The sequence below is a fragment of the Ornithorhynchus anatinus genome, chromosome 16 (assembly GCF_004115215.2).
Source record: "Ornithorhynchus anatinus isolate Pmale09 chromosome 16, mOrnAna1.pri.v4, whole genome shotgun sequence".
NCBI lineage: Eukaryota > Metazoa > Chordata > Mammalia > Monotremata > Ornithorhynchidae > Ornithorhynchus > Ornithorhynchus anatinus.
The window spans coordinates 11,147,220-11,174,019 of record NC_041743.1 but is presented as its reverse complement, the minus strand read 5'-3'; the positions used below and the strand labels follow the sequence as shown (position 1 = coordinate 11,174,019).

The 26,800-nt window shown below is 42.8% G+C and overlaps 1 protein-coding gene and 1 long non-coding RNA gene across 6 annotated transcripts in view; one reads left to right on the top strand and one right to left on the bottom strand.

The window, feature by feature from the left end:
• Positions 1 to 26,800, bottom strand: part of RGL1 (ral guanine nucleotide dissociation stimulator like 1) — a 164,802-nt gene that overhangs the window by 79,115 nt on the left and 58,887 nt on the right. For 2 of the 5 annotated variants that reach the window (XR_003765116.2, XM_029080699.2), the window contains exon 4: positions 19,700 to 19,810. The exons of 1 other annotated variant lie outside the window; for it this stretch is intronic. Coding sequence is in view for 3 of the 4 variants with exons in the window: in XM_029080699.2 (XP_028936532.1) it covers positions 19,700 to 19,810 (111 nt within the window). In the remaining variant the exon portion in view is untranslated. Of the gene's footprint in view, positions 1 to 19,699; positions 19,811 to 20,837; positions 21,042 to 26,800 lie in introns of those variants that run through there. 2 more of the 5 variants (XM_029080700.2, XM_029080702.2) reach the window with 2 other exon arrangements.
• On the top strand, positions 20,681 to 25,062 carry LOC114817265. The gene is made up of 2 exons (XR_003765118.1): positions 20,681 to 20,822; positions 24,201 to 25,062. It is a non-coding gene; the product is annotated as an uncharacterized LOC114817265 (long non-coding RNA).

Here is a 26,800-nt window from a genome sequence, read left to right as displayed (position 1 = left end):
ATAGCTGAAGCCACCCTAGCATCCTGGACTCGATAAAAGCTATCAAATTTCCCAAGTCCAATTTACCAGTCACTTGAAAGTCAGCCACTGGATCCCCTGAACAACCAGGTAGAGGCCATAAAATTCTAAAATAAGGCACATATAGTTTCAAATGATCCTCAAGTAACTCCCTTTAGAACAAGACCTGTTGTTCAGAGGTTTCCTTTTGATGGATCCTGGTGTGAATGGAGTCATTCACACTCCAATCAATCACACTTATCAAACTAATCCTATCTAGCTTTAAATTCCACCAGTCTTGTTAAACCCATAAACTCACTGAGGCAAAGAGAATCAATTAAGCAAGCAATGGTATTTGCTGAACACTTACTGTGTGCAGGACACTGTACTAAGCACTTGGGTAAGTTGATAGATATGTTCCCTGCCCACAACATATCTAGAGGGCATGTGAGGGAAGCTGCCTCACTTGGAAAGTCAGTGAAAGAACTAAGAAGGACTCACTTTTTCCAAGTCCTGAACTAGGTCTCTTCTTCCTGCTTACTGCTGCCTCATCTGAAAAGAATGAATTCCCAATTCTGAATATTGCCCTGAGGAGACACATACAATGCCTACTGACATTGTCAAGAGCCAACCAAGGTCACAGGGAGACTAGACCCCTATTCAGACTTACAAAAATTACATAGGGGCAAATATATAGGCTCATATTATTAACAAGATAGAGGTCGTGGTACTGTCAGAAATGATAACCATCTAAACCAAACAAAACATCAACAGCTCTTGTCCGAAAGGTGTAATAACTATGTTCCAGGAGTAATAGTAGGTTTGGATTCTCAAAAAATACACTTTCTTACTGATTAAAAAGAAGTTACAACATTTCTCTTTTCAGTAATGCTATTTAACTTAATTGTTAAGTTAATAATCACTGGTTACTTGCTGCAAACAAAGAAAGTACAGTCTCTGAAAGAGGATACACTGCTGCTGAATTTAAAATGGATTTAGATATCTGGATTCTAAGTGATCATTATACAAGGTAACCAATACAGCAGCATAAACACCATTACATAACTCCTCTCTGCTCTCTCCACTTTTCAGATTATAAAGCTTTACTCAAACAGTCCAATGCATTGTCAGTCAGATGGGAACTAAAAATTACAGAGTCAGGGAAATAATGTAAACTGCTATTGTATCCAATGTAAATAAAGAGGGGCAAAGAGTGGATTTGCATTGAATGGGTCACAAATGGAGGGGAGAGGGTGCAGTCAAGGTGTCATTTGGTGAGATGAACTAAGATTTGAAACTCTAACTTGTCTGAGACAGATTTGATAGTTGGAACTTCCATCTAGGGGAAGCACATCAGGTAAAAATGACTAAATACAGACCTGGGAGAGGCTCAAACCATCCCTGTGACCAAGGACCCTGTGGAGACTGCCCAGGGAAGAGATTTTTGGGTTCCTGAAACCAGCTACATTCAACTTGGCTATCAGAATCAGAGATGGAGGTGAAGAGGAGTGAAACATTCATTCATTTCATTCTTTCATCAGTGTTTATTCAGCATACAGAAAGAATGCTAGAAATAGTACCCCCTCTCAGATGACATTATAATTTTAGAAATAAATGCATAGATGGATGTTTAAGGAAGTTCTAAAGGGAGTTGGTGGAATTGACATGACCTGGGAAGACAGGGATTCATTAATTGGGAAGGCCTCCTGGAGGAGGAGGAGGAGATTTCAGGAAGACTTTAAAGAACGAAAGGGGAGGGGCTTGTGCAATGAGTCAGAGATGGAAGAGATTGTTTCTCTTTATTGCTGTACTGTACTTTCCAAGCACTTGCTACAGTGCTCTGCACACAGTAAGCGCTCAGTGAATGCAATTGAAAGGATGAATAGACCCTCAACACCAGGGATTAGCAGAGAGAAGGGAAGCAGAGGATAAGCCTGTTCATTTGCTACTACTCTTGGACTTCCATTCTGGAGCCTGGGCTGTCTCACCAAATTGCTCTGAGTCCTAGCACTAAACCTTTCCTCCCCTCTCCTCCCACATAATGCCTTCCCAACTACGGTCCAGTAATGGCTTCTGAAGGTCCAAATCCCTTTGGCTAGAAGGCCTTTCCTTCCTTGGAGGTAGAGAGAACCTAGGCCAATGACTGGAAATGGGCGATAGAACACAAGAAAGAGAAAAATACAAAAGTGTAAAGCTTCAAGGAAGCACTAATATGATTTACATATTAAGTAGATACACTCAAATGCACTCACAGACCTCAAACTGATGAATTTCTGTGTGTTTCAGAGAACTTTAGTGCTTCTGAGGGAAGAGTGTTAATGACCCTAGAGATTGAAGCCTTCTCTCTACAGAACAGCGTTGGTCTAGGCCACAGCACTACAACATTCCCTCACTAATGGACCTCATCTTTTTGGTTCAATTTCCTTGCTCCATGCTGGCCTTATCCTCATTACTGAAATACATTGGAATGAGTGCAGTGCAATCATTATAGGCATCTACTCCTAAGGAACAAGAAACAGTATAGTGAGTAGAACATTGGCCTAAATGTCCAAAAGCATGAGCTTTCATACTTTCACATGCCTCGGTTTCCTCATCTGTAAATCAATGGGTATTTATTGAATGCTTACTGTATGCAGAGCAACTGACTAATCATTTGGAAGAGTACAATACAGTAGAGTTGGTAGGCATGTTCCCTGCCCATCAGGGAATAATTTAAACTAAATTATGGATGTATAGACAAGTGCTGGGGCTGAGCGTGGTGTGAATATCAAGTGCTTAAAGGTTTACAGATCCAACTGACACAGAAGGGAGAGGAAGTAGAGGAAATGAGGCCTTAGTCTGGGAAGACCCCCTGGAGAAGATGTGATGTGATGATAGCTATATTGTCCTACCCTAAACCTTAAAATCTTCTCATTCTCCAGCTGGAACTTGCAGGGGAAATAAGGCTTTCAGATTACTTGAGAATTGAAATAAAAACTATACAGTATAGACAGTCTTGGGCTACCATTTTAGTCACCACAAGTTGAAAAATGTTGGATGCTGCAAACCAGAAAGGTTGGACTTGAATATGCAATCTAGAGAAGGCCCTGCTAGGCCTTAGCTCCAAGAGTACTCCAATTCCTCAGGGAAAAGTCTCCAAAGAAGATTTCAGTTCAAAGTGTAATGCTCTGAAAACCTTGAAAAACAATGCAAACTAAGTCCATCGGCTTCAGAACAAACACATGGAGAGTTTTTTTCCTCTTTGTTTTTAAAACATCAAGCATTTCCACAGTGCCCAACCTCTAGCAGTTTAAGATCTTGGCTTGAAGAAAAGCTGAGGTATTTTAGTCACATGTTTTACATCTCCTTCTCCTGCCAGAATTGTTTTATTTTTAATTTAGAAAGGAAAACTGGGTCAGCCCAAAAGAATTTTTACAACCGTCAAAGTAAATACAAGACTCCTACAACCCCATAAACCTTATTTCAGAGGCTTTCTTTTTTAACTTTGTTGCTTTAACTACCCTTTATTTAGAACCAAGTCACTGTGAATGATGTGGACCTGTTGTATAGCCCTACCTCCAGAACCTGAAGCTACCTGGTTCCCTCCATTCCCAGCAGAGCACACACTTTCTCACTGTTATTTAGTCCTGGGAGTTTGGGGGAATGACGGGAGGGTATAAGCAGCGTGTCCGAGTGGAAAGTGCCTGGGCCCAGGAGTCAGAGGATCTGGGTTCTAAGCCTGGCTCTGCCACTTGCCTGCTGTGGTGACTTGGGCAAGTCACTTAACTTCTCTGGGCTTCAGTTATCTTATCTGCAAGATTAAGACTGTGCCTGAGCCCCATATGGGACGGGGACTGTGTCTGACCCAATTATCTTGTATTTATCCCAGAGCTTGCTTCTGTGCCTTAGTAAGTGTTTAACAAGCACCACAGAGAAAGAAATGAGAGAAAACAAGGAACACCACCAGCTATGGAAAACATCAGGATAGGCAAGGCTGGCTCTCTCCCTCTTACCCTTTCCATAATATAACCTCTCCAGTCCCGGCTTGGCCGAGTGTGACCTACTCTTCTTCGGCTCATCTAGCAACATAGAGTAGCACCCAGGATGTTGAGTGATCCAGTGAATACTGCCTGGTCTTAGGTTGGCTGGGGGAGGCAAGAGGTAGGCAAGGCTGTCTCTCTCACTCTCTCCCCTCATGGTCTAAAAATTCTCATTCCACCCTGGCCCTATGACCCCAGGATGCAACTGACTTGATGGAGCAGTTTATGCAGCAATAGAGAGAAGCACCCAAGATGTCGGGCGGTCCAGAGAATGCTGCCTTCTCCCAGGCGTGGAAGTGGATTCACTTCACAGCTGGCAGTAGTGGGGTAGACCCTGGGGAAGACCCAGTCCTGGCCCTGATCATTCATAATAATAATAACGTTGGTATTTTTTTAAGCGCTATGCACCAAGCACTGTTCTAAGCACTGGGGTAGATACAAGGTAATCAGCTTGCCCCAGGTGGGGCTCACAGTCTTTATCCCCATTTTACAGATAAGTTAACTGAGGCACAGAGAAGTTAAGTGGCTTGCCCAAGGTCACAGCAGACAAGTGGCGGAGCCAGGATTAGATCCCACACCCTGTGGCTCCCAAGCCTGTGCTCTTGCCACTGGCCACCCTCCTCTGTATGAGACCCTCCTCATGTCTCCCTGATTAGGGAGGGCAAGTGGAAAAAGCAGAAATGAGACAGCCAGAAAAGCAGGAGCAGAGATATTTCTTCTGAACCCTGAAGAAGCTCCAATTCATTAGGTTTGTCTGCAGCAACAATGGCAATGAAATGAATTTTTGGACTAAATTTAAGGGATGAGATTCTTCAAAAACTGCAGTACATCTATCCCTGAAAAGAAAAAGGTAGGAGAAATTGTGCTATAGGACACTTGGGTCTTTGGGAGCAGCCAGGAGCCTGAGCCTTTGTTTAAAACAAGGCTGTGACCATGGGATACTGTAAAGGGGACTCTTAAGCATGTCTTAGGGTCTAAGAAATAGGAAATACTATGATTGGAAGAAGACTTCCAGGGTCATATCCATCATTTGCTTGAGCAAGATCCAAATGGAAAGAACCTGGCTACAGAGAAGAAAACCTGTCCACACCTACTATCCACCCTCCCCGCCACCACCAGTTACGTTAGATTGTGAACCCATGTGGGTCTTATCTGATTATCTTTATCTACTGCAGTGCTTAGTTCAGTGTTTTGCAAACAGTACGTATTTAAACACCATTATTAAGAATTTTCACCTGTAGGTTTTTAATACTGAAAACCAACTGTTTCTTCCTACACTGCAACATCACATAGCTCAACAAGCTCACATTATTGGACAAATGTTCTCTAATTTCTTACCAATTTTTAGACAAAACAATAGTGAAAACCCACATTCTGGCATAACTGGATGTACTTGCTATGCCTTATGGAAGTCCTTTTGCCATATTCAAAAAATGGAAGGAGGAGGCATGAAGTATTCATATGTCACCTGTTCAAAGTCCTTTCAAATGGACCTCCAGGTTATGATGATAACTATGATGGCTGATTCCACTATTTCTAATTTCTTTATCTCTGTGACCACCATTGGAGTGTAAGCTCCTTTTGGTCAGGGAAAGTGACTGTGTTAAGCCCAAGCCTGAGTACTCTGTGGTTGCCCAACAAACACCATTACTAACTGTACTTTTTAACCACAGATCTCAAATCTCAACATAGTTAAACCTTGTAAATTTGATACCAGTTCATTCAAAGTCTGCTCACAGACAAATTGAAGTCAGTGCTCTCCCCTTTTTCTAAATTTTTGGAATTAAGATCCAAAGAATTAATTCAAAGAGCCGATCTGGCCCCAGAGTCATGGGCCTTCGGAAATATTTGAAGTAAATGTCATATATCAACTTAGAGTCAACTGTAAAAATCACACCACTCCATCCATTAATGTTTTCTGGTTGTAAATGTATTAGATTATGAAAGTTGCATTCTTAACCTTCATGCAATGAAGGGTGTGACTAAAAAGAGGACAAGAAAGACTCTTAAGAGGTATTTGTTAAATACATGGTCTGCTTGTTAAATACATGGTCTGCATATGGTCAATTGAGTTGAAAAAAACAATCTGTTAAAACTATTATCTGACAAATTGATAGTGTTTTTTTATCATCACAGCTGGAAAAAATTATCCCTTTTTCTACACTAGGAAAAAAAAAACAACACCTGAGAAAACAAATCAGCCTTACTTTATGTTCTTACACGTATTTGGATTCCAATGGGAGATCAATAGGTAGAGCAGTCAGTTCTTCTATTATGCAGCGGTTTTGCATTAAGGAAAAGTTGACTGATGTGCACCCTGATCTACACTTTGCACATAACATTCCTTCCAACATCGCAATTATGCTCTATCCAGATAAACGTGTGTTACTGAAAGAACGTCCCTAAGCACAAAGCACATAGTGAAAATGCACCATGGGAGAACTGACTGAAGAGTAAATAGGTCTAGGAGTTCATCACTGACAATATGGTTGCCACCTTTTTTTAATGGTATTTGTTAAGCGCTTACTATGTGCCAGACACTCTACAGAGTGCTGGGATACATACTAGCTAATCAAGTAGGACACAGTCCCTGTCCCACATGGAGGTTCACAGTTTTAATCCCCATTTTGCAGACAAGGTATCAGTCACAGAAGTCATGTGACTTTCCCATGGTCACACAGCATAAAAGTGGCAGAGCCAGAATCAGAACTCAGGTCCTTCTGACTCCCAGGCCCGTGCTCTATCATTAGGCAACACTGTTTACCTTTCTTAGTTGCTTAACACAGGATCCCTTACATAGACTCTCCTCAACCAGTTCCCCAAGCCCCAATAACTTGAACTTCTCTGCTGACCCCCATTCATATGTAGAAGGCTTTGGCAAGCACTTGCCACAGGCAGCTCGCTCTCGACTATGGTTTTCAAAAAAAGGGTGCAGCTTTTTGGCTACCACTGGTGGGGAGAAGATGGCAACTGCTCCAGCTCAGCTCACCCTTCCTTCCTCTGTGCCAGGGGAACAAATTATGCACCTCCAGCACATCCTGTCACTTTTGTGCAAGTGCTAAGACACTGCGTAACAACCCTGTACTCTGCTGCATGAAGGAGGTATTCTTCCTCCACCCAGCATGGAAACATATGGAGAGAAGCTATAAGATTCCTGTAAATCTCAGGCACAGGAAAACCAGGTAATCAGGAATCAGGAAACCCTTAAATTCAAGAGAAGGAGCAAGGTGTAGTAGAGTATGGGCCTGTTAGTCAGATGGTCATGGGTTCTAATCCCAGACCCCCCACGTCTGCTGTGTGACCTTGGGCAAGTCACTTCATTTCTCTTGGCCTCAGTTACCTCATCTGTAAAATGGGGATTAAGACTGTGAGCCCCATGCGGGGCAGGGACCGAGTCCAACCTGATTAACTTGAATCTACCCTAGTGCTTGGCACATAGTAAGGGTTTAACAAGTACCATAATTATATTATTGTTAATTATTCAAGTGGAAGGAGGTGTGGCTGCCACCTACTGATTTGAGAAAACCAAACCTCTGCAAGCTCACTCTAGGTCTCAGAAAGACTTCAGCAGAGGAGCAGGAGGGCTCCTGAAGACTGCTGTCGGAATTCCTGGCTTCTGTGCGCTTCAAACACAGATCTGAAGGAGCACAAGCATCACTCCGTGAGGTCTCTTGGGCAATGTAGCTTTGAAAGTGGGGGCCAGAGATCTGGTCTACTGAGGATGTGGTTGATTTGAATTTGTAGGAATGTTAGTGTCGGCGTGCAAGAGTCCTTTCTCTGCTGGTATCACAACACAGAGCTAAGAGAAGGAGAGAGATGGAGGAGGGGGAGGTGGTGGGCAGTGTAGGTCTGCAATGCTCTATGTGACTAAATCACTTATTAAAGATGAAGTACAAGGGATTTCATTTTCAGTTCCAGCTTGGAGTGCAGAGGTCAGTTGGTACTCTGCGTCATCCGGGGGACTGGAGCAAATAGCAAGCACATGGGGGGGGACAACAGGAAGGAGGCTTAAACACAGAGGGTGGGCCACTTTTGAATAGAAGGAAGGCCAGATAAGTGAGTTGGGAGTCGCTGGAGACTTTTCAATCTGGTGGAAGGGGAGGAAGGAAAAGGCACAGGAAGGGAACTTATACAGAAGCAACGGAAAGGGAGAGGGAAGCAGCTGCAATAAGCAAATGGAGAGATGGAAGAAAAATAGTTCCTAAAGCCACTCCTAGCAGGAAGGCCGGGAATACAGAAGGGGAAGGCTGAAAGAGAGAAGAAAACAGAGACCAACAATAGGACTTCTCAAAGGAAGTATTTTAAATGCCTACATTTTAGAAGTGTCAGTGGGGGTCAGTTGGTAACATTCTTGCCTCTGGCAATAGGTCAAAGGTTCGAGTCCCACATGGGGATTTGGCCTCCATCCAAGTGCCCATACCCAAATGTAATAAATGGAGCAATGACACGCTGGAAGCATTTCCCTCTCCGCGACATTAAGTTTATCGTCCCTTCTCTACATCTCTGTCTGGGTTTCTGGTACAAGTTACTGGTCCCCAGAGGGAGGAAGAACCCAAGACAATAGATCATTTTTTCCTTTCTTTGGGATAGAATGGAGATTTGGCTGGGAAAGAGAAAAAAAAGGATAAGAAGAAAGTGCTTGCTAGCAGTTAGTCCTACAGGGAGGCCCCTTTTTGAACTCCCTTCCCTAAACCCTCTAATCTTCTCCCACTCCCTTCTGCATCGTCCTGACTTGCTCCTTTTATTCATCCCCGCTCCCAGGCCCACAGACCTTATGTATAGAACTGTAGTTTATTTATATTAATGTTAATGTTTGTCTCCCCCTCTAGACTGTAAATTCATTGTGGGCAGGGAATGTTTCTGTTTATTGTTATGATGTATTCATCCATACAATGAATGAATACAGAGCACTGTACTAAGCGATTGGGAAAGTACAATACAGCAATAAAAAGTGACAATCCCTGTCCACAACAAGCTCACAGTGTAGAGGGGGGGAGACAGACATCAATACAAATAAACTGAAATCAATATAAATAAAATTACAGATATATACATAAGTATGGTGGGTCAGGGAGAAGGGGAAGAGCAAAGGGAGCAAGTCAGAGCGACACAGAAAGGAGTGGGAGATGAGGAAAAGTGGGGCTTAGTCTGGGAAGGCCTCTTGGAAGAGAAGTGCCTTCAATAAGGCTTTGAAGTGGTTGGAGAGTAATTGTCTGGAGGATTTGAGGAGGGAGGGCGTCCAGGCCAGAGATAGGATGCGTATCTGGGTCTGCGGTGAGACAGGCTAGATTGAGGCAGAGTGAGAAGCTTAGCACCAGAGGAGTGAAGTGTGAGGGCTGGGTAACAGAAGGAGAGAAGCAAGGTGAGGTAGGAGGGGACGAGGTGATGGAGTGCTTTAAAGCCAATGGTGAGGAGTTTTTGTTCGATACAGAGGTGGATAGGCAACCACTGGAGAAATTGGAGGAGCTGGGGTGACATGTCCTGAATGTCTCTGTAGAAGTGAAGTGCAGAGTGCAGTATGAACTGGAGTGGGGAGAGGCAGGAAGTTGGGAGGTCAGCAAGAGGCTGATGCAGTTATCTAGGTGGAGTAGGATGAGTGATTGTACTAATGCGGTAGCAGTTTGGATGGAGAGGAAAGGGTGGATTTTAGTGATGTTGTGAAGGTGAGACCGGCAGGATTTGGTGACTTTCTGAATATGTGGGTTGAATGAGAGAGAGGAGTCAAGAATAACACCGAGGTCATGGGCTTGTGAGACGGGGAGGATGGTGGTGCCATCTACAGAGACAGGAAAGTCCAGGAGAGGACAGAGTTTGGGTGGGAAGTCAAGGAGCTCTGTTATGGACATGTTAAGTTTGAAGTGACAGTGGGACATCCAAATAGAGATGTCTGGAAGGCATGAGGGGTTGCAAGCCTGGAGAAAGAGAGAAAGTTCAGGGGAGGAGATGGAGATTTGGGTATCATTTGCACAGAGAGGGTAGTTGAAGTGGGAGTGAATGAGTAATCCAAGGGAATGAGTGTAGATGGAGAATAGCAGGGGTCTGAGAATTGAACCTTGAGGGACCCCCACAGTTAGGGGGTGGGAGGCAGAGGAGGAGCCCGTGAAGGAGACTGAGAATGAATGGTCAGATAAATACAAGGAGAACTAGGAGAGGACAGGGTCAATGAAGTCAAAAAGGATAATGTTTCTAGGAGAAAGGAGGGGGGTCTACAGTGTCAAAGGCATCTGAGAGGTTGAGGAGGACTAGGATTAGGATTGCACTTTCCCAAGTGCTTAGTACAGTGGCCTGAACACAGTAAACGCTCAATAAATCTAAGCGAATGATTGAATTAAAACTGTAGACTTTCTCTGCATCCAAACCAATCCTCCATCTTACTAACACAGACTGCAACTGATCAACATGCAAGGCTTCCCGCAGCACCGTAATCTGGGTTCTGCAATGACAGCAGCAAGATCAATCAACCAATCAATAGTACTTATTGAGTGCTGAATGCAGACAATGCATTGAGTGCCTGGGACAGTACAGTAGTCCCTTGGCATTTGCAGATATTTTGCTCACGGTTTCACCTATCAGCAGTAGGCTGGACTCACACTCAGGGCTGTGCGCACACCGTACTGTCACTGTGGTAGTGGCCAGGGGGATCCTGGCCCCACCTCCAGCCCTTGCTGTCTGGTTGACAAGTATCTAAACTTCATCAAATCAACATGAAAAAACACTTTTCACATCTGTTCTTCACTATGTCCGCAAAACATCACGAGCATTCACAGATATTCATCCCCTAATTCCTCGTATGCACAGTTTCTAGCTACTACACTCTTGCCTGATATTAGCACTCCTGGTGTGTTAGAAGCAATAAGACAAGCTGGGATCTGATACTCTTGGAGAATTTTTCATCCACTTCCAAATTTCCCTTGTGACACTGGTCCACTAGACCAGAACAGGGTGGCGGGTGAAAAGGGCTCTTTGCAACCCAGAAGCCAGCAAAATTCTGTTAAAGCAAGATAGCTGGATCCTTCCCCACTGGAAACAGAATGAGAAAACTAAAGTTTTGCTGCTTTCCTTTGGTTGCAAAGATAGGCCCCCAGGTCTTGGGGCATCTTGGCCGTGATGAACGAATGGGCACTAAGCGACTCAAGCTATCAACATTGAGAAAAGTAAAGCAATGAGATTTGGGAGAAAGGGATACACAGGCGCAGAATGTCTCCCTCAGAGATCATACTCTACAAAACACAGGGTAGGCAGTGGCTTTGAGAGAGGAGAACAGGCATAACACTAAACCTTCAACTCAATGTACAGATATGGTTATAAGAAGCCAAAGCCTTACTGCGAAATGTAGTGAAAGGAGGTATAGAGCCAGTACCAGAGAATTTGCTTCTTTGCCAATATACAAGACTAAATAACATCACATCTGAGATTCTGTGCTGTAACTGAATTGTCATTTTCTTTTGACTTCTTCAAAAATGAGATTTTTGCATAAAATTCTTATATGCACTTGGCAGTAAGCTGCACTGCCTATTCATTTGCTGCACACACTGTCCCAGCAGAACACAACTGGCAGAAACAACCACAGTCCCTAAAATGGTGAAGGTGAAGCAACATGGCATAGTGGAAAGAGCGTGGGCTTGGGAGTCAGAAGGAGCTGGGTTCTAATCCCGGCTCCACCACATGTCTAAGTGGCCTTGGGCAAGTCACTTAACTTCTCTGGGCATCAATTACCTCATCTGTAAAATGGGGATTAAGAGTGTGAGCCCAAAATACGATAGGGATTGTGTCCAACCAGAATAACTTGCATCTACCCCAGTGATTAGAAGAGTGCTTTGCACATAGTAAGTGCTTAACAAGTACCATACTATTATTAGTAGTATTTAGGTTCCTGGCCACGAAGTCCTTGTGGCCAGACCAAAGCCCATCTGTTATTTATGACAAGGGACTCCATCCGTCATACTCTTGGAGTAGAATAAGGCAAAGCAGACAGCAGTGACAACCATATAGCTGACTACTCTTGGTAGCCCAGTGGAAAAGGACCAAAAAAGCCAGGCTGTGGTCACTGAATTACTGAAAAAGGAAAAGTTACAAAAGTTACCTCAGGGAGGAGTTATATGGGAATTTGAAAGGAGCAGAAGGGAATGATATGGTAAGGCAATATGAGCATCATGTGTTTTGTGTGTGGGAGGATGCATTGGGGCAGAGGATGTGAGTAGCCTTGAACTAAAGGATTCCTAAAGGAATTTCAATAGCATCTGACCCAGGGAGTGGAGCTGACATGTGGAATAGCCAGCCAAAGGCAGCAATGGAAACAAGCTGAGTAAACAAAGTCAGAGGGTTTAAAAAGTGTGGGGAGAGAAGAAAAAAATATATATACCAGGACACCTGACCAGAAAAATTTCTGGTGTCCTTAACATCGCAATTATACAGTAAAGGGCCATTGTAGTCTAAAAAAATGACTCTGTAATCAAAGCCTTGTGGGTTCCATATTTATTCTCCCTCAGTGACGTCCAGATGAAATTTGCTCCATTTACAAGTGAAAAGATGACTTTTCCAAATCACTGGTTCTGCAAAAGCCTCCTGGGATCTGAAGAGCCAAGCTTGGCTCTTTTTGTCTAATGCATCAAAACCAGTAATAAAGCTGGAAACTGGATCTTAGCTTCTGTACTGGGTGGGCCCAGCTCCAGCTTGTCTCTTTATTGAGCTACGTGGACTCCCCACTTCCAGCACCAAGTAAAACAGACCCTGTTGGTTAAAGAAGTGGAGATTATGATTTCAAGAAATGCTGACCCAGCCAAAGAGAGTGATTGGCCCATGAGATCTAATTCTTTTATTTACAGGCAGCTCCAAGTGTTTTGAAGAAATGGCAGGTAGCCTAAATCAATCAATTAGTAGTACTTATTGAACTTCTATGTGCACAGCACTGTACTCAGTGCTTGAGAATGCACGATGTAATTAGTAGACATGACCCTTGCCCTCAAGAAGCTTGGAGTCTAGTGACAGGGTGGGGACAAGCACTAAAATCAACTATATACAGAAGGAAAGCAGTGTCATTTAGTGGATAGAGCACAGGACTGGGAGGCAGAAGGACCTGGGTTCTAATCCCAGCTCCACCACTTGTCTGCTGTGGGACCTTGGGCAAGTCACTTCTCTTCTCTGTGCCTCAGTTGCCTCATCTGTGAAATGGGGATTAAGACTGTGAGCCCCACGTGGGACTTGGACTGTGTCCAACCTGATTAACTTGTATCTACCCCAGCACTTAGAATAGCGCCTGGCACATAGTAAGCATTTAACGAATACCACTTAAAATTAAAAAAAAATTAAAAAAAGGAAGCAACAGAGAATTTAGTACAGATATGTACATCTATGCAAAGGGGAGATAGCCCAAACCCTTAGAAGCAGGGAAGATATATCCAGGAGACCCATCCAGTGTGTGCTTAACCAGTCAAGGCATGTGATAAGTCACAAAGCACAAAGACTAAGGCACAAGCAGGAACTCTTAGGGGATTTCTGGTAAATTGAGTTTACCAGAAACACTGACCTAGAAACCCAGCCCAGAGTCCTAGGGAGAGCTCGAGGTCAGTTGAAAGACTTAACCACCACAAAAGTTCCTGCATATGAGAAAATGTCTTCTGAACTCAACACCCACAGTTGCCAACTCAAACAGATCCAGATGCTGGGTCGCTGGGCCACTGCTTTTATACATGGAGACAAACATTATTTTCAGCTATTTAACAATGTTTATCCACATTTTTTTTGGTTTATAAGTAGATTTTTCCAAAGCATACTACAGCAAATATTAAAATAGACTCATTACTACTCAATTGCATTTGTGAGTTTTAGTGCTTAAGAAACATCAGTGAGTGCCTTCTCTGCTAGCTGCAGGTATCAGTGGAAAGAGCCCGGGCTTGGGAGTCAGAGGTAATGGGTTCGAATCCCGGCTCTGCCACTTGTCAGCTGTGTGACTGTGGGCAAGTCACTTCACTTCTCTGTGCCTCAGTTACCTCATCTGTAAAATGGGGATTAACTGTGAGCCTCACGTGGGACAACCTGATTACCCTGTATCTACCCCAGCACTTAGAACAGTGCTCTGCACATAGTAAGCGCTTAACAAATACCAACATTATTATTATTATTGTTTAAAAGACCTTGAAAGGCATCCCAAAGAAGGGACAAATTTCAACTAGTAAAAATGCTACTCATAAAGTAGCACTGTAGCTTGTCTCTCTCTTTCCTTGGTTTAGAGGATTCTCAAGGGAGAGGAATTTAAAACTTCACAAGACTAATCCATCAATCAATGATCCCTATTGCACACTTACTGGGTGTACAGCACCATTCCTAAGCACTTAGAGTACAATACAGCAGAGTTGGCCAGATACGTCCCCTGCCCATGAGGCGCTTACAATCTGGAGGAGACAGAATGATGTGATCTGATCTTCCTCCACCTACAAGATATGGTAGAAGCACACAATATTGGCTGAAAAGAAGGCTTCCCACAACAAAGACATACCCTTTATTTATCTGCACACCTGTGCACTTATTCTGAGGCTAATTTAATAGTATTATTGAGTGCCTACTCTGTGCAAAACACTGTACTAACATATAATAAAAATGAGCGTTTGATTCCAGCCCTCAAGTTGCTTACAATCTCCTAACAGGGTATTTGAGATCAAAGATGTGGCAACATTTTGGTCTCAAATAAGTGTTACCTGACCGTGTGAGCCACCCATATGAAATATTAAATATGTGTCATGCAAATCACTCACTGGGTCCAAAGCAGGGACAGACTCTGGTCTCCTAACCATGAATCTGGGACTGCACATGGCTTATTTTCCTGAGGCATAACAAGTCATCATTTTGTGCCAGAATCAATTCACAGCTATATTTCCAAAGCTGAAATGAAAATACTACCATGCCACTATTTCAGGACCTTTTTCTAGTTGCTGCTAAAACACATCTTTAATTTACTTTCCCAAGGCTAAATTAAACACTCAAATGCACACTCCCACAGCACAAATGCCGATTTTCTTAAATGAACACAACAATAACACACTCAAAACTAATGGTTTCTCTGGGGCTTCTCCCTTTACAATGCTGAAATCCAGCTCACAGGCTTCCGATGACACATCGATGTAGAACTTGCCAAGTCAATTTTAACCCCAATGCTTCCTCACCCTTTCCAACATTCAGAAACAAGTGATATTTATTTCCCGTTGGAATAGGTTTCTCAGGCCAATCTCACTTTTACAATGAAAAATAAGTTTCAAAGCATTCTGTGCATCTGCGCATCTTATTTAGTAGTCCCCTTGAAGACAATATGAGTTCATGGTGGGAGAGGGAGCTGGGAGACAATTACGTGTGAGGTCGCTAGGGATGAATTCCTGAAGTCCAGATGTGGGAAGACTGAGTCAGCCTTCCCAATCCACCCGTAATAATCAGGCCCAAGCAAGCAGTCAGTGTGGCCACAGTGGCCCCAACAGACATGTGACAGAGCACCAGGTCTGAATAGATTACACTCTGACTGTACTTTGTCTTCTTATTACTGCACCTCCTGGCTTTACAAAGTCCCTTAGGTGCTTTAAATCTCAGCCTTATATATTCTGACCTGGTGTACAGACCTCAACCTAGTATACTTTGACCTCGTGCACAAACCTCAGCCTAGTATCCTCTGGCCTAGCTCCTTGTCTTTCCCTTGGGTGACCACATGGGTGATAGCAGAATCTAACTTGCTTAGGATGACCATACCGTCTTGGAATAGGTTTATGTGACCTTGAATTTGGGACACCACAGATATACGTGCTATTGCTGATGTCCCTTAGAAACAGCCCTCTCTTCCCCAATCCTGAATATTATTTCCCTTTGAATCTGCCCTAGTGTCTTTGGGTGATGCTTGTTGGGAGGACCGAATTGCACATTAAGCCCAATGACAGCACTGACAACAAAACAAACAGTCAAAGGTAACTTGAGATTCCAAGAGTCAATGGAGTGGCCAAGCCATAACAGAGATCATTTAATAATGGAGGATGCAAGTGAGCAAAATATTCTCACTCTGGATCTTTCTCTGAGCGACAGATCATAGCAGGATGCGGAGCAGCACTGGACCAAAGAAATCACCCAGTATGACCTTGCACCGAGGGGAGAAGAAAAGCTTGTCAGCACTCAGAGAGTGCAAAAGTCTGCTGCTTCCTAACCAAATGGAGCATTCTTAGAAGGGATGGGTCAACTAAGGAATATAAATGAGCAAATCAAAAAATAAGAGGTGCAAAATCCTTTGGATTAAAGTCAAACACTTGACATCTGGGGATGAATCGTGGGACTATATCCTAACTATGTGCCAAGATAGAAGGATTAAAACCCTAGAAGAGAGTGCTTGATTGCTTAGTCTTGAGGATTTAAAAGTAAGGTACAAGTATTATGCCTAACTCTGCTCAGTAATGATATAGAGCCCAATCATTTTGGCACCTAAAATGAATAAAAAGTCAATTCATCAAAGGAACCATTTCACAGTTAATACCAAAACCTCCATATTTGAAGCCCTAATGAAAATGGAGCACTCAAAAGAAGAACAGTAATAGCACTAAAACCCTCTTGGCACTCTCCAAGAAAAACAGCTGGAAAGTCGAGTGGTCTGGATGGAAATCAGAAAAAAAAAAACCCCAGCAGAAATTGCCCCCTTTCTGGACTTCTTGTCGCTCTCACTCCTCCAGGGCCATCTCTGTGATCATGACCAGCCATCTCTAATCTGCCACGGTAAGCACTTTCTCAAACTCCTGTCATCTTCCTTACTTCATTTCTCTAGCTCAGGGAGCCTCCTGGTCACTCCAGAATTCAATCCATTTCTTCTTCTGGCTTCCACTCTACCTTTAGCAATTGCTTTAACAGTCAACGAAGGTGACTAGCTCAAAAGGACCATGTAGTTGGGTCATGGGATCACATGAGCCCCCAAACAACTACATCCTTTAAGGGACAGCCTTCTCTATAACACTGGTCAGTGGTGATGGTGTATCAGTGGGATGAGATAGGAAAGTCTGAAATCATTTCAAATATTTTTAAAATGGGATTTCCTGAAGTTGGAGAGTAAGGGGCTGATACCAAAGGAGACTTTGGGGTCCACCTCTGCTAGGGACCCAAATAATCAGTTTCTTTTTTGGAAACAAATCCCAAAGTCCTTCACAGAGAGGTAGGGGGAAGCAAGGAGAGATTGTTGAGGGCTATATAAATAACCGTGCTCATGCATTTATGTCTGGGAGACCGCGGAGTGAACTCTTCTCCTCCCAATGTGATTTAATCATTCACTGCTATTGTGCTTGGCTAGAAACTAAAACCCTAGCAGGATGTGCAGCATCATTAGAAAGAGAACAACCCTGCAACAGAAAAGTTAATGGTCCTTTTGAAGACAGCTGTGATTATTCAGAAAAGAGAATCGCTCAAATACCCAGGGTAACAAAAACCACATCAATGTTATAGTAGAAAAAAAATTAAACAGTGATGACTAGTCATAACCCTACTTCTGCATTTTAAGACAGGCCTGCTGATGATGTATATCATTAATCTTCATGCAAGGGGCACACTAGATAATCCAAGCTTGGGGTTCCCTGTGGCTTTCTGACTAGGGCTAGGGAACCCATTAAAGAGGTCAGTCATCCAGTTTTATACTGAAGAATCTGGTTTTCAGCTTGTCTATCGCTTTTTCTGGGACAATGAGCCACTAGGTCCAGTCTGGTATTTTCATTTTAAGCACCCAGCTGCCCTCCACTACAGCTCCCGCTGCCAAGATCTGCAGCTTGTAAGGGTCACCCATGTTCTGAGGGATCTGGGAGGGAAACAAAGAGGCACCAGAGCAAGTGGGGGCTGTAGCAGAAGCCCCACAGGAGAAGGAGTTAAGTTTGAGTTGAACTCTCAATACTTCTAATAATAATAATAATGTTGGTATTTGTTAAGCGCTTACTATGTGCAGAGCACTGTTCTAAGCGCTGGCTCGTGGTGGGCAGGGAACGTATCTACCAACTCTGTTATACTGTACTCCCTCAAGTGCTTTAGACAGGGCTCTGCACATAGTAAGCACTGAATAAATATGACTGATTGTTTACTTCTGCAAAATGGCTCATGGGATGCTATTAAGCTACAGTGTGATGTCACACCCATCTTCTTATCTGGCATTTTGAATGCAAGATAATAATGATGGCTTTTATTAAGTGCTTACTATGTGACAACTACTGTGTTAAGTGCTGGGGTAAATACAAGATAATCGGATAATACAGTTCCTGCCCACACAGGGCTCACAGTCCAAGAGAAAGGGAGAACAAGTACTTAACCCTGTTTTATAGTTGAGGAAACTGAGGCACAGAGAGGTTAAGTCACTTGTCTGACACTACCCAGCAAGTAAGTGGAAAAGCTAGGACTAAAACCCAGATCACTTGACTTCCAGTTCCGTGCTCTTTCCACCAGGCCGCATTAGCTTAGAGCACTCACAGTAACATTTCTCTTGCTTTAGGTGCTGGAAATCACCCTTAATGTGGAAATAAGGGAAGTCCAGGACCTCAAATGCCAGGATCAGCAGATGTGGTGGAGGAAATTGTTGTTAGTTGTTCTTCAAAACATAGGATGGTGGCATTTAAGGTCACACATTGCCCCATTCCTAATTTGAGCTCTTGGCTGGTTTTAGTTTCTCTCGCCCTGCTCCCCGCCCCAAGACTTTGAAGTTCACGATGATTCCAGAGTGTCCTGAAAGCCCAAAGGAAATAAAGCCGGATCCTGGGGCCTCCTTCAAAAAGTCAGAGGCAAACCGACTGTTAAGGGGGACAGTAGGTGAGAGGCAATGCTCTGCCTGACCCTTCAGTCTGCCTCTTCCTCTCCTCCTTGCTTCCCAGCTCATCTTGGCAGCCTAATCTCTCCATGACCGCTGTTTGGTTCCCAGGTCCCACTCTCATTAATCCTTTTCCCCTTCCCAGTTCTGAGACAGGGGATATTATTTTTCTCTATCCTCTATTTCGGATGTGTTGAGCGATTAAACAGGCTGAGATGGAGAACAGCCTACCCGGCCTCGCCATATCTTTACAGGGTTCCTGAGGGAAGGGGAGTGGAGTTTATGTAAAGCAACTTTTCTCAAAGAGCCCACTCTGAGAATACCACCCTGCACATCAAATTTACAGGCACACAAACACATTTTCTTCCATCCCTATGGTAGGTGGGGAAAGCTTTCTTAAATGAAATCTGTCACTCAAGAGGATCTCTTCTCTTCAGAACCTTGGGTACTTTTTGGAAATAAAGGTGAAACTGAACAAGGGGGTTGGGAGTTACATCAACATGTGGTGGGGGAAACATGGGGAAAAGAAAGGCACTCTCTCCTCTCTGTTCAAAATTTGGTTGTCTTCCCCTACAGTGTTTCTAGACCGGCTACTTTGTACACTGGTCTCCACCCAGAATCTATTTCTGAAATCTCAAGGTGGGTCTGTGAGGTGTTATGTTATTGATGCACTACAGATCTAAGAAGAGGCTTTTGAAAACACCAAGCAAAAGATACCAGACCCAACTGAGCTAGTGCAAGCGCTTGGCCGGCGTCAGTTTCCTCTTTGAGGGCTAAAGCCTCCCTTTGCTAAATAGTAATCTAAGTCACAGAATGACACCAGCTTGAAACTCTGCAGCTCCAAAGTTCACAGTCCCTCTAGGCTGCCACTGTGACGGTTGGTTTTACTCACCCCTAGCCATCGTGCTCCTTTATTGGCAGCCTGTTGAATCTGGACTCTTTTGAGGGTGACATGGTAAACAGCTCCTTCCTCTACCTCTTCACCCCAGTCCTGTATTGAGCTCTGCCAGGGAGGGAGAAAACAAAAAAAGGGAGAAAGGGAGAAAAAAAAAAAGGAATACTTTTCTTCCTCTCTAGTAACCACAATTTATCCCAGCTGCTTAGCTGCCTATAACAGCACTCAGAGCACAAGATGGGCTTTACAAAATAAATATAACAATCAGACCCACATAAGACACATTGCGATGGAGGGAATGCTGAGATATTCTTGGCAAACTGCCCTTTCCTGTGGTATCAGGATACCCGGACTTTCCATTTAGGTATTTTTCCTAGAGTCGCACATATTTTAAATAGTTTATTAAAATACTTTTCTTTCCCCTCGAGGAAATAGTTTAGTTTTGATTAGCCGAAGCATTTTTTTTCCAAGCCAAAGGAAAACAAAATGTATTGGTAGGAAAGGATCGTATCTTTTTAAATGGCTCGGTTATGTGAGCAGTTTAACATTTCAAATAGAGAAATAAGCATTTAAAATACTGTGTCTTCACTCCTTTAAAAGTAAAACCCTCTGGGCTCCTCCCCCTCTATTGTTTTGGAATCCCCAAAGTTCGCAGGGATGGAAAGTTTTATTCCTGTAAAATAATTTGGCAAGAGAATAGACATAGCATAACTATAGCTTCATCTAAAACATTTTCTAAATCGCTTCTCTGATTTTTCCATGCCCCCAACGACATCCAATGTCTTAATTAAAGAGCTGTTAGGAAAGAAAAATAAAGATCCTGAATTCCCCCCAACTCCACTCACTCTCAGAAGTTTTTCTTTCCTGTGACACATTAGCCACCCATTTACACACCCAACACAAAAGACAATTACTTAGTAGATAAGCATCGTTTAAAAGACAGACTGTACCCTGAGAACTAATAATACATTGCACTGGGAAAAAAAGATTTTTGCTCTGCTGCCGAAAACGCTCCAGAGGAGCTGCAGACCAATATGGTATCAGTTTGCGCTATTCCCTCAGAGTATAATCCACTCCCGAAAAAGAGAAGATCCTTCACACGAGTCCCTGGAGGCAGAAAGTAAGTTCTAGTTACCATTTTAGCTTTCCAAAGCAATTTCATTCTCAGTTTTCTCCTCAGTACATGGACGCTGCATGTTGAGTCCTTTAGCAAAAGCCTGGTTTTGCTGCTGTTGTTTTTCTTCTCTGCAATCTGCAGACTTTCTCCAAATCGGCAGACAGACACACGCTGCTCTGCCTCCCTGCTGCAGTCAATTCATGACCACAAAGAACTATGAGAGGGTTGAGAGTGAGTGAGTGAGAGAGAGAGAAAGAGACTCCTCCCCAACCCCACTTTGTGATGTAAGGTTTTCCTGTTTATGCCTATGAACCTAAACTCTGTCTGTCTTACATTCCACATGAAAAAGTGGCTAGGAAAGAACATCTCCGGGTTCTGAGACTCTCCTAAACTGCTATAAATAAATAAATAAATACATACATACATTCATACATACATACATTCATACATACATATATATCCCACTTTGGTTTATATATTGGTTCTCTGATGGACACCAATCAGAGAAGTGCCAAAATCAAAGTGCCAAAATTAAGAAACTAAAAATGTGTGTTTTTTTCTCTCTTCCTTCCCCCCCCCTTCTTCCTTAGTCAGCAGAGACAAAGAAGAGGAGTGGTGAAGGGGGGAGGGTTAGCCAAACTTCTATTATCGGCCTCTGTTGACTCCTATGAATAATTAAATCAGAACGCTCTACTCACATCCCAAAGCAGCAATAGTGGAATGGGGAGAGAGAGAGGGCTTGAAAGAGGAGGAAAGTTTTAGGCCAGAGAGAACCCCAATATTTTGGAATCCGGGTCAGGATCGTACCCTCTTCCCTGGCGTATCAACTGCCCCAGGGCAGACTTAATCCAGAACATCTTACTATCCAGTAATGCCCCCTGGAGCAAATGATAAAACCCAGCCCATCTGGTGATTGGCTAGTGGGAAAAAAAAATGCAAGAAAGCAACGGGTCAGAGCTGACGGAGAGGGTGGAAAGTGGGCTGGTGTTGGCTTTCCAGGTTCTGAGACGCTTCGTCATTAGCTACCATCTGTTGCATTTTCTGTACTATAAGGATACAGTGGCAAAAATGATGGCAACAGAAAGTCAATTGCGAGGAAAATGGGCTCAATACATCCGTTTCACATAATGGAAATATCTGCTGATAAGACCAAGGATGAGAATTTATTCCAGCTTCAGTTTTAGTTTAAAAAAAATTGATATAAGTAATAATTAGAATTTACCAGAGTTCAAAAGTGTTCTCTAATATGAACCTCGGTCCTGGCGTCGAAACCCTTCAATGCCTAACCTTTCTAAATCACGTAACCCTTTAAAGTAGACTTTAAATTTGCTGAAACACAATCAATAGTAACCGTACAAAAAGGGTAAATGCATTTTTCCTTTGTAATAAATTTATTATGGAATGAAATTACAGCTTCTGGCTCCATTCTCCCCATGAGAACATAGCAAAAGAAAATGAGGGAGCAGAAAAAGCCCTGTCCATCAAAGAAAAACTAAAAAAGGCTGTTCTTTTTGACTCCCAGAATACATTCCAGAGATTTCATGGGGCTCCCTCCATTCGTTAGTATACACCTGGCTTCAATAACCATAAAGAGTGGCAGAAATGTTTCCCTTTGAGCTGGAAGCCAGCAAGGAGTTGCTCCAACCATTTCCCCTGAACCAGCAACAGATATGGGGAAAATATTCTTCAGCCAAATTCAGATAGGCCTTATTTCTGTGAACCTAAATCCTGTTTTCATATCAAAACCCAACTCTCTTGCTTTTGGATGGGTGGTAATTGAGGGGACAGAGACCATCAAATTACCTTTTAGCCAGGGGGCACACATTACCTTAATGTAAAATCCCACTCAATTTCATGTCATCGATGTGGAAGTCCTAACCATTCCAGTGGACTTGGAAATAGAGGGATTTTTTAAATCATATTTGGTAAGTGCTCACTATGTGCCAAGCACTGTTTTAAGCAAATTTGAAGACTGGGAACCAGTTTTCTCTAGGTCCCATAAGGAGGCTAATCCAAGCCTATGTAATCAATATCAATTAACAATGAGGCCCAGATACTGCATCAAATAGGGAGAAAAACCAGTTGGAAGGCTAAAAATAATGGCTCCAGGGAGAGTAAAAATGACAACTATGTGGGGAAAAAGCAAAATTAAGTGATCTTTCAGGATTCCGCTACCACACCTGCATCAACCTACTCTTTTCAACTTCCCAAATACATGAAAACTGAGAAGAGTTTTGAATGTAGCTGTGACTGATCATTTTCTAAACATTTCATTTGTGATTGGAATTTTCCTCTATTCTAAAATTTCCTTAAAACTCTTTTGGAAGAAGGGGAAATAACAGATAATTATAAAAAACAAATAACTTATCTATGTATATGTCCACTCTTTCCTCAAGGATAAAATGCTCTAGAAAAACAAGCTCTCTAATCTTTACAACCCCCCTGTAAATCCAGTCTCATCATCCTTCGGGTCGAAGGAAACACCGATTACAGATTAATGTATGTTGCTGGACTGCCCAGCCCAGGAACAGGACTCATTCTTTAGTTGTTTTTAGCAGTAATGAGTTGCATGGACCTATTTGATCTCTTCTCCAGTGACCCCTAGCTAAGCAGGAGGAGTGTCATCTAGGATCCTTTATTAATGACGGAAGATCCTCATCTACGTAGTTACTGCTACATTTTCAGCAGTATCAGTTTATTCAACTTCAGACACCCTGAGCTTTGCTCAGCTCAACTTCGAGTTGTTAGGGGAAGGCTTAAAATGAAGTAATTTGACACACTGCCTCCATACAAGCAGGTAATGGAACAGACATTTACATCTGAAGATGTTTTTTTCTGAAGGGGTCGTGAGAAGAAATCTCATGAATAAACCTTATTTGATCCACAGTCCAATAATGAAATAGATATCCTCTCTGGGCCTTGATACCTTCATTATTAGCATTGCAGTTAATGGGTTTCTTATTTGGGATTTACTGCTTGCTGATGAACAACTTTGGTTGGTAAGTTATTAAAAATGCATATACAGTGCTCCTTCATATCTGAATATAATGCTACTGATGAGGAGCTCCTATTCAAGCATGAGGACGTGCCATTAACTATCCATTCTAAACTGGGTTCCAAAAAGGTGGTTCTTCGCTACACTGATGCAATCTACCAAAGCATATGATGGCCCTCTCGATTTGATTTTCTACCTTTATGTCTAACCCTGAATCACTACAGAGTGCACAGCCTGGGTAGCAGAACTCAGTAACAGCATTAAGTTCCAAGTTGCCAAAGAAAATCCTTGGCTGGGTCTAGGGTTTCCCTAGTGCAGGTTGGTACATGACCTAGGTATGTGACGTCAGTTATAAGCTCACTGCCAATCCATTTTGTGTTCTATAGTTGGTAGTCACCTTCTTGCGCGTGTATCTCCGGAGGACATAATTCGGATACCTGGCCAGCATACCGACCGACAATGCGACAGAAGATAAGTGGAAAACCAGATCAAGAAGGCCAGCATATCTTTTGGGCGACCACGAATAAAATGTAGCAGCCCCATGGTATCAAGCTCCAGACCAAACCTAAAGGTTGGCAGCACTATAACTTGGTCAAACTTCTCTACAGCTGTGAGATTCTGGACTTCCCACAGATGCTAAATCCAACACCTAAAGCAGTTCCATCAGTGTATACAGTGTACAAACCCTATACTCAACATCAAATGGCAGGACAAGTTCACTAACAACCCAGTGCTAGAATGAAGTCAGGCTCCTAGCACTGAAATAATGCTCACAGCCTCACAACTGTGCTGGGTAGGACACATGACAAGAAGGGGCAAAAGCAAGGTATCCAAGCAGCTGCTGCATGGTGAACTGGAATTAGGAAACCAAAAGCCAGGAGAACAGAAGAAACAGCTTGAGGATAGAGTAAAATAAAGCCTCAGACGATGCTGCATCCCAGCTGAAAACTGAGAATCAATGGCTTAATATAGAACGGCAAGGCACACTGCAATCAGAAGTTCCATCAGGAATGTGAACCGAGGAGGCAAAGGTGAAGACAGTTTCAGGAGCTACAAGCAACCATCATGACGGCAACTCCAAGGGTCAGCCTTATTGTGGGCACAATGTGGTCGACTCGGGTGGGTCCCGCATTGGCCTTTCCATTCACGCATGAATCCATGGGTAAATTTTACTGTCAATGGTATCTTATTCTAGTTCAAAGGATGACTATGTACCTGAATATAGTAAATTTAATTTCTTCTCAAAAATATCTGTCTTTGGGATTAAACCAAGATACAAACTTTCTACCTCACAATTTTTTAAGAGTTAAAAGCAAAAGAAAACAGAAGCACACAAAAAGCAATACCAACCATTAATAATGCTAACATTCCTCTCTTCTCCAAATTATGTTCTTTGTATACCAAGTAGTACCCATATTCACAGATACATGTCTTTAAAGGATTGAGTGGACAGAGCTTTCCTGCAGTTCTCCAGCTAATGGTGGATCACTGGAGAGGCACACACAAATAGAAAAAATCCTTCCTGTTAGAAAATCCCTCCTTAAAACCCCTGAAATTCTGCAGAAATTAAGCAGAATATTAGTCTTGGTGGGCTAGAATTGAAAATAATAATATGAAAATCTTATTACAAAGTGCAGTAATTCAGAATACACATATTAATGGCCAGTCTGGATAAGAGATTCTAGATATTAGTTTTTCCTACTTTATTAAAATACAATCACATTTACTGTCACATCGGAAATGTGAATGAAATCCTCCATTTTTCCTTGGAATAAACTAAAGCTTCTAAATGTTCTAAAGAACTACCCCCTGCCACTTACAGGTGTTTTCTAGATCTGGTTCTGGAGGACCTCCCAGAAGTGGCAAATCAGATGAGACTCTGGGTCCACCCCAGACTTAGGTCCACAGAATTCTAGTTCCTAAGATGTTCCAGAAACACTCTACATTCCAAGGAGGTGATATAAGGAACCCTAGGACCCAACTACTGGGCAAGCCATAGACTGAAGGGCAATTAAATAATAATAATAATTATGATGGTATTTCCCCCTTTTCGCTGGCTCTCCTCCCAAATGCACTTACATATATAAGTATATATCTATAAGCTATTTATTTATAGTGATGCCTGTGTACTTGTTTTGATGCCTGTCTCCCCTGGCCCCAACTATAAGCCCGCTCTGGGCAGGGATTGTCTATTGCTGAATTGTACTTTCCAAACACTTTGTACAGGGCTTTGCACCCAGTAAGCACTCAATAAATACTATTTGAATGAATGAATTTGTTACACCCTTACTATGTGCTATGCACGGTACTAAGCCCTAGGATGGATACAAGTTAATCAGGTCAGACACAGTCCCTGTTCTACATGGGACTCAGAATCTAATGGGGAGGGAGACTAGTTTATGTAGTCCTGGCCCCCTCTATCTGACCATATAACTATTTAAGTCTTAGATCTTGGATCTACCCTAGCAGATAGTACTATTTGGATTGGAGTAAATGCTTAATGATATCATAATTAATTAAATTGAGACCCTCCTGAAGGATGCTAAATTCCATACCCCCATGTAAAGTAAAGCAGCTCCAGAATGTTTTCTGTTCTCTGCTGACTTTGGTCACAATTATTGGTTTCCTCTTCCCAGTGATTAGTAGATCATAAATGATGGTTTCCAGAGCCTAGGTCAAGACTTGGATCCCTCTAGAGCTGAAGTGTCTTTACCAAGTGCTTAAAAGGCATTTTTCTAGAACTAGCAGTAATACAAGTAACAGTATTTATTAAATTCATTCAATCCTACTTATTATGCACTTACTGTGTGGAGACCACTGTACTAAGCTCTTGGGAAGGTACAGTGCATCAATAAACACTGACATTTCCTGCCTACAGTGAGCTCACAGTCAAGGAGAGACAGACAATACAAATAAATAAAATTACAGAAATATACCTAAGTGCTGTGGGGCTGGGGGAGTAGGAAGAGCAAAGGGAGCAAGTTGG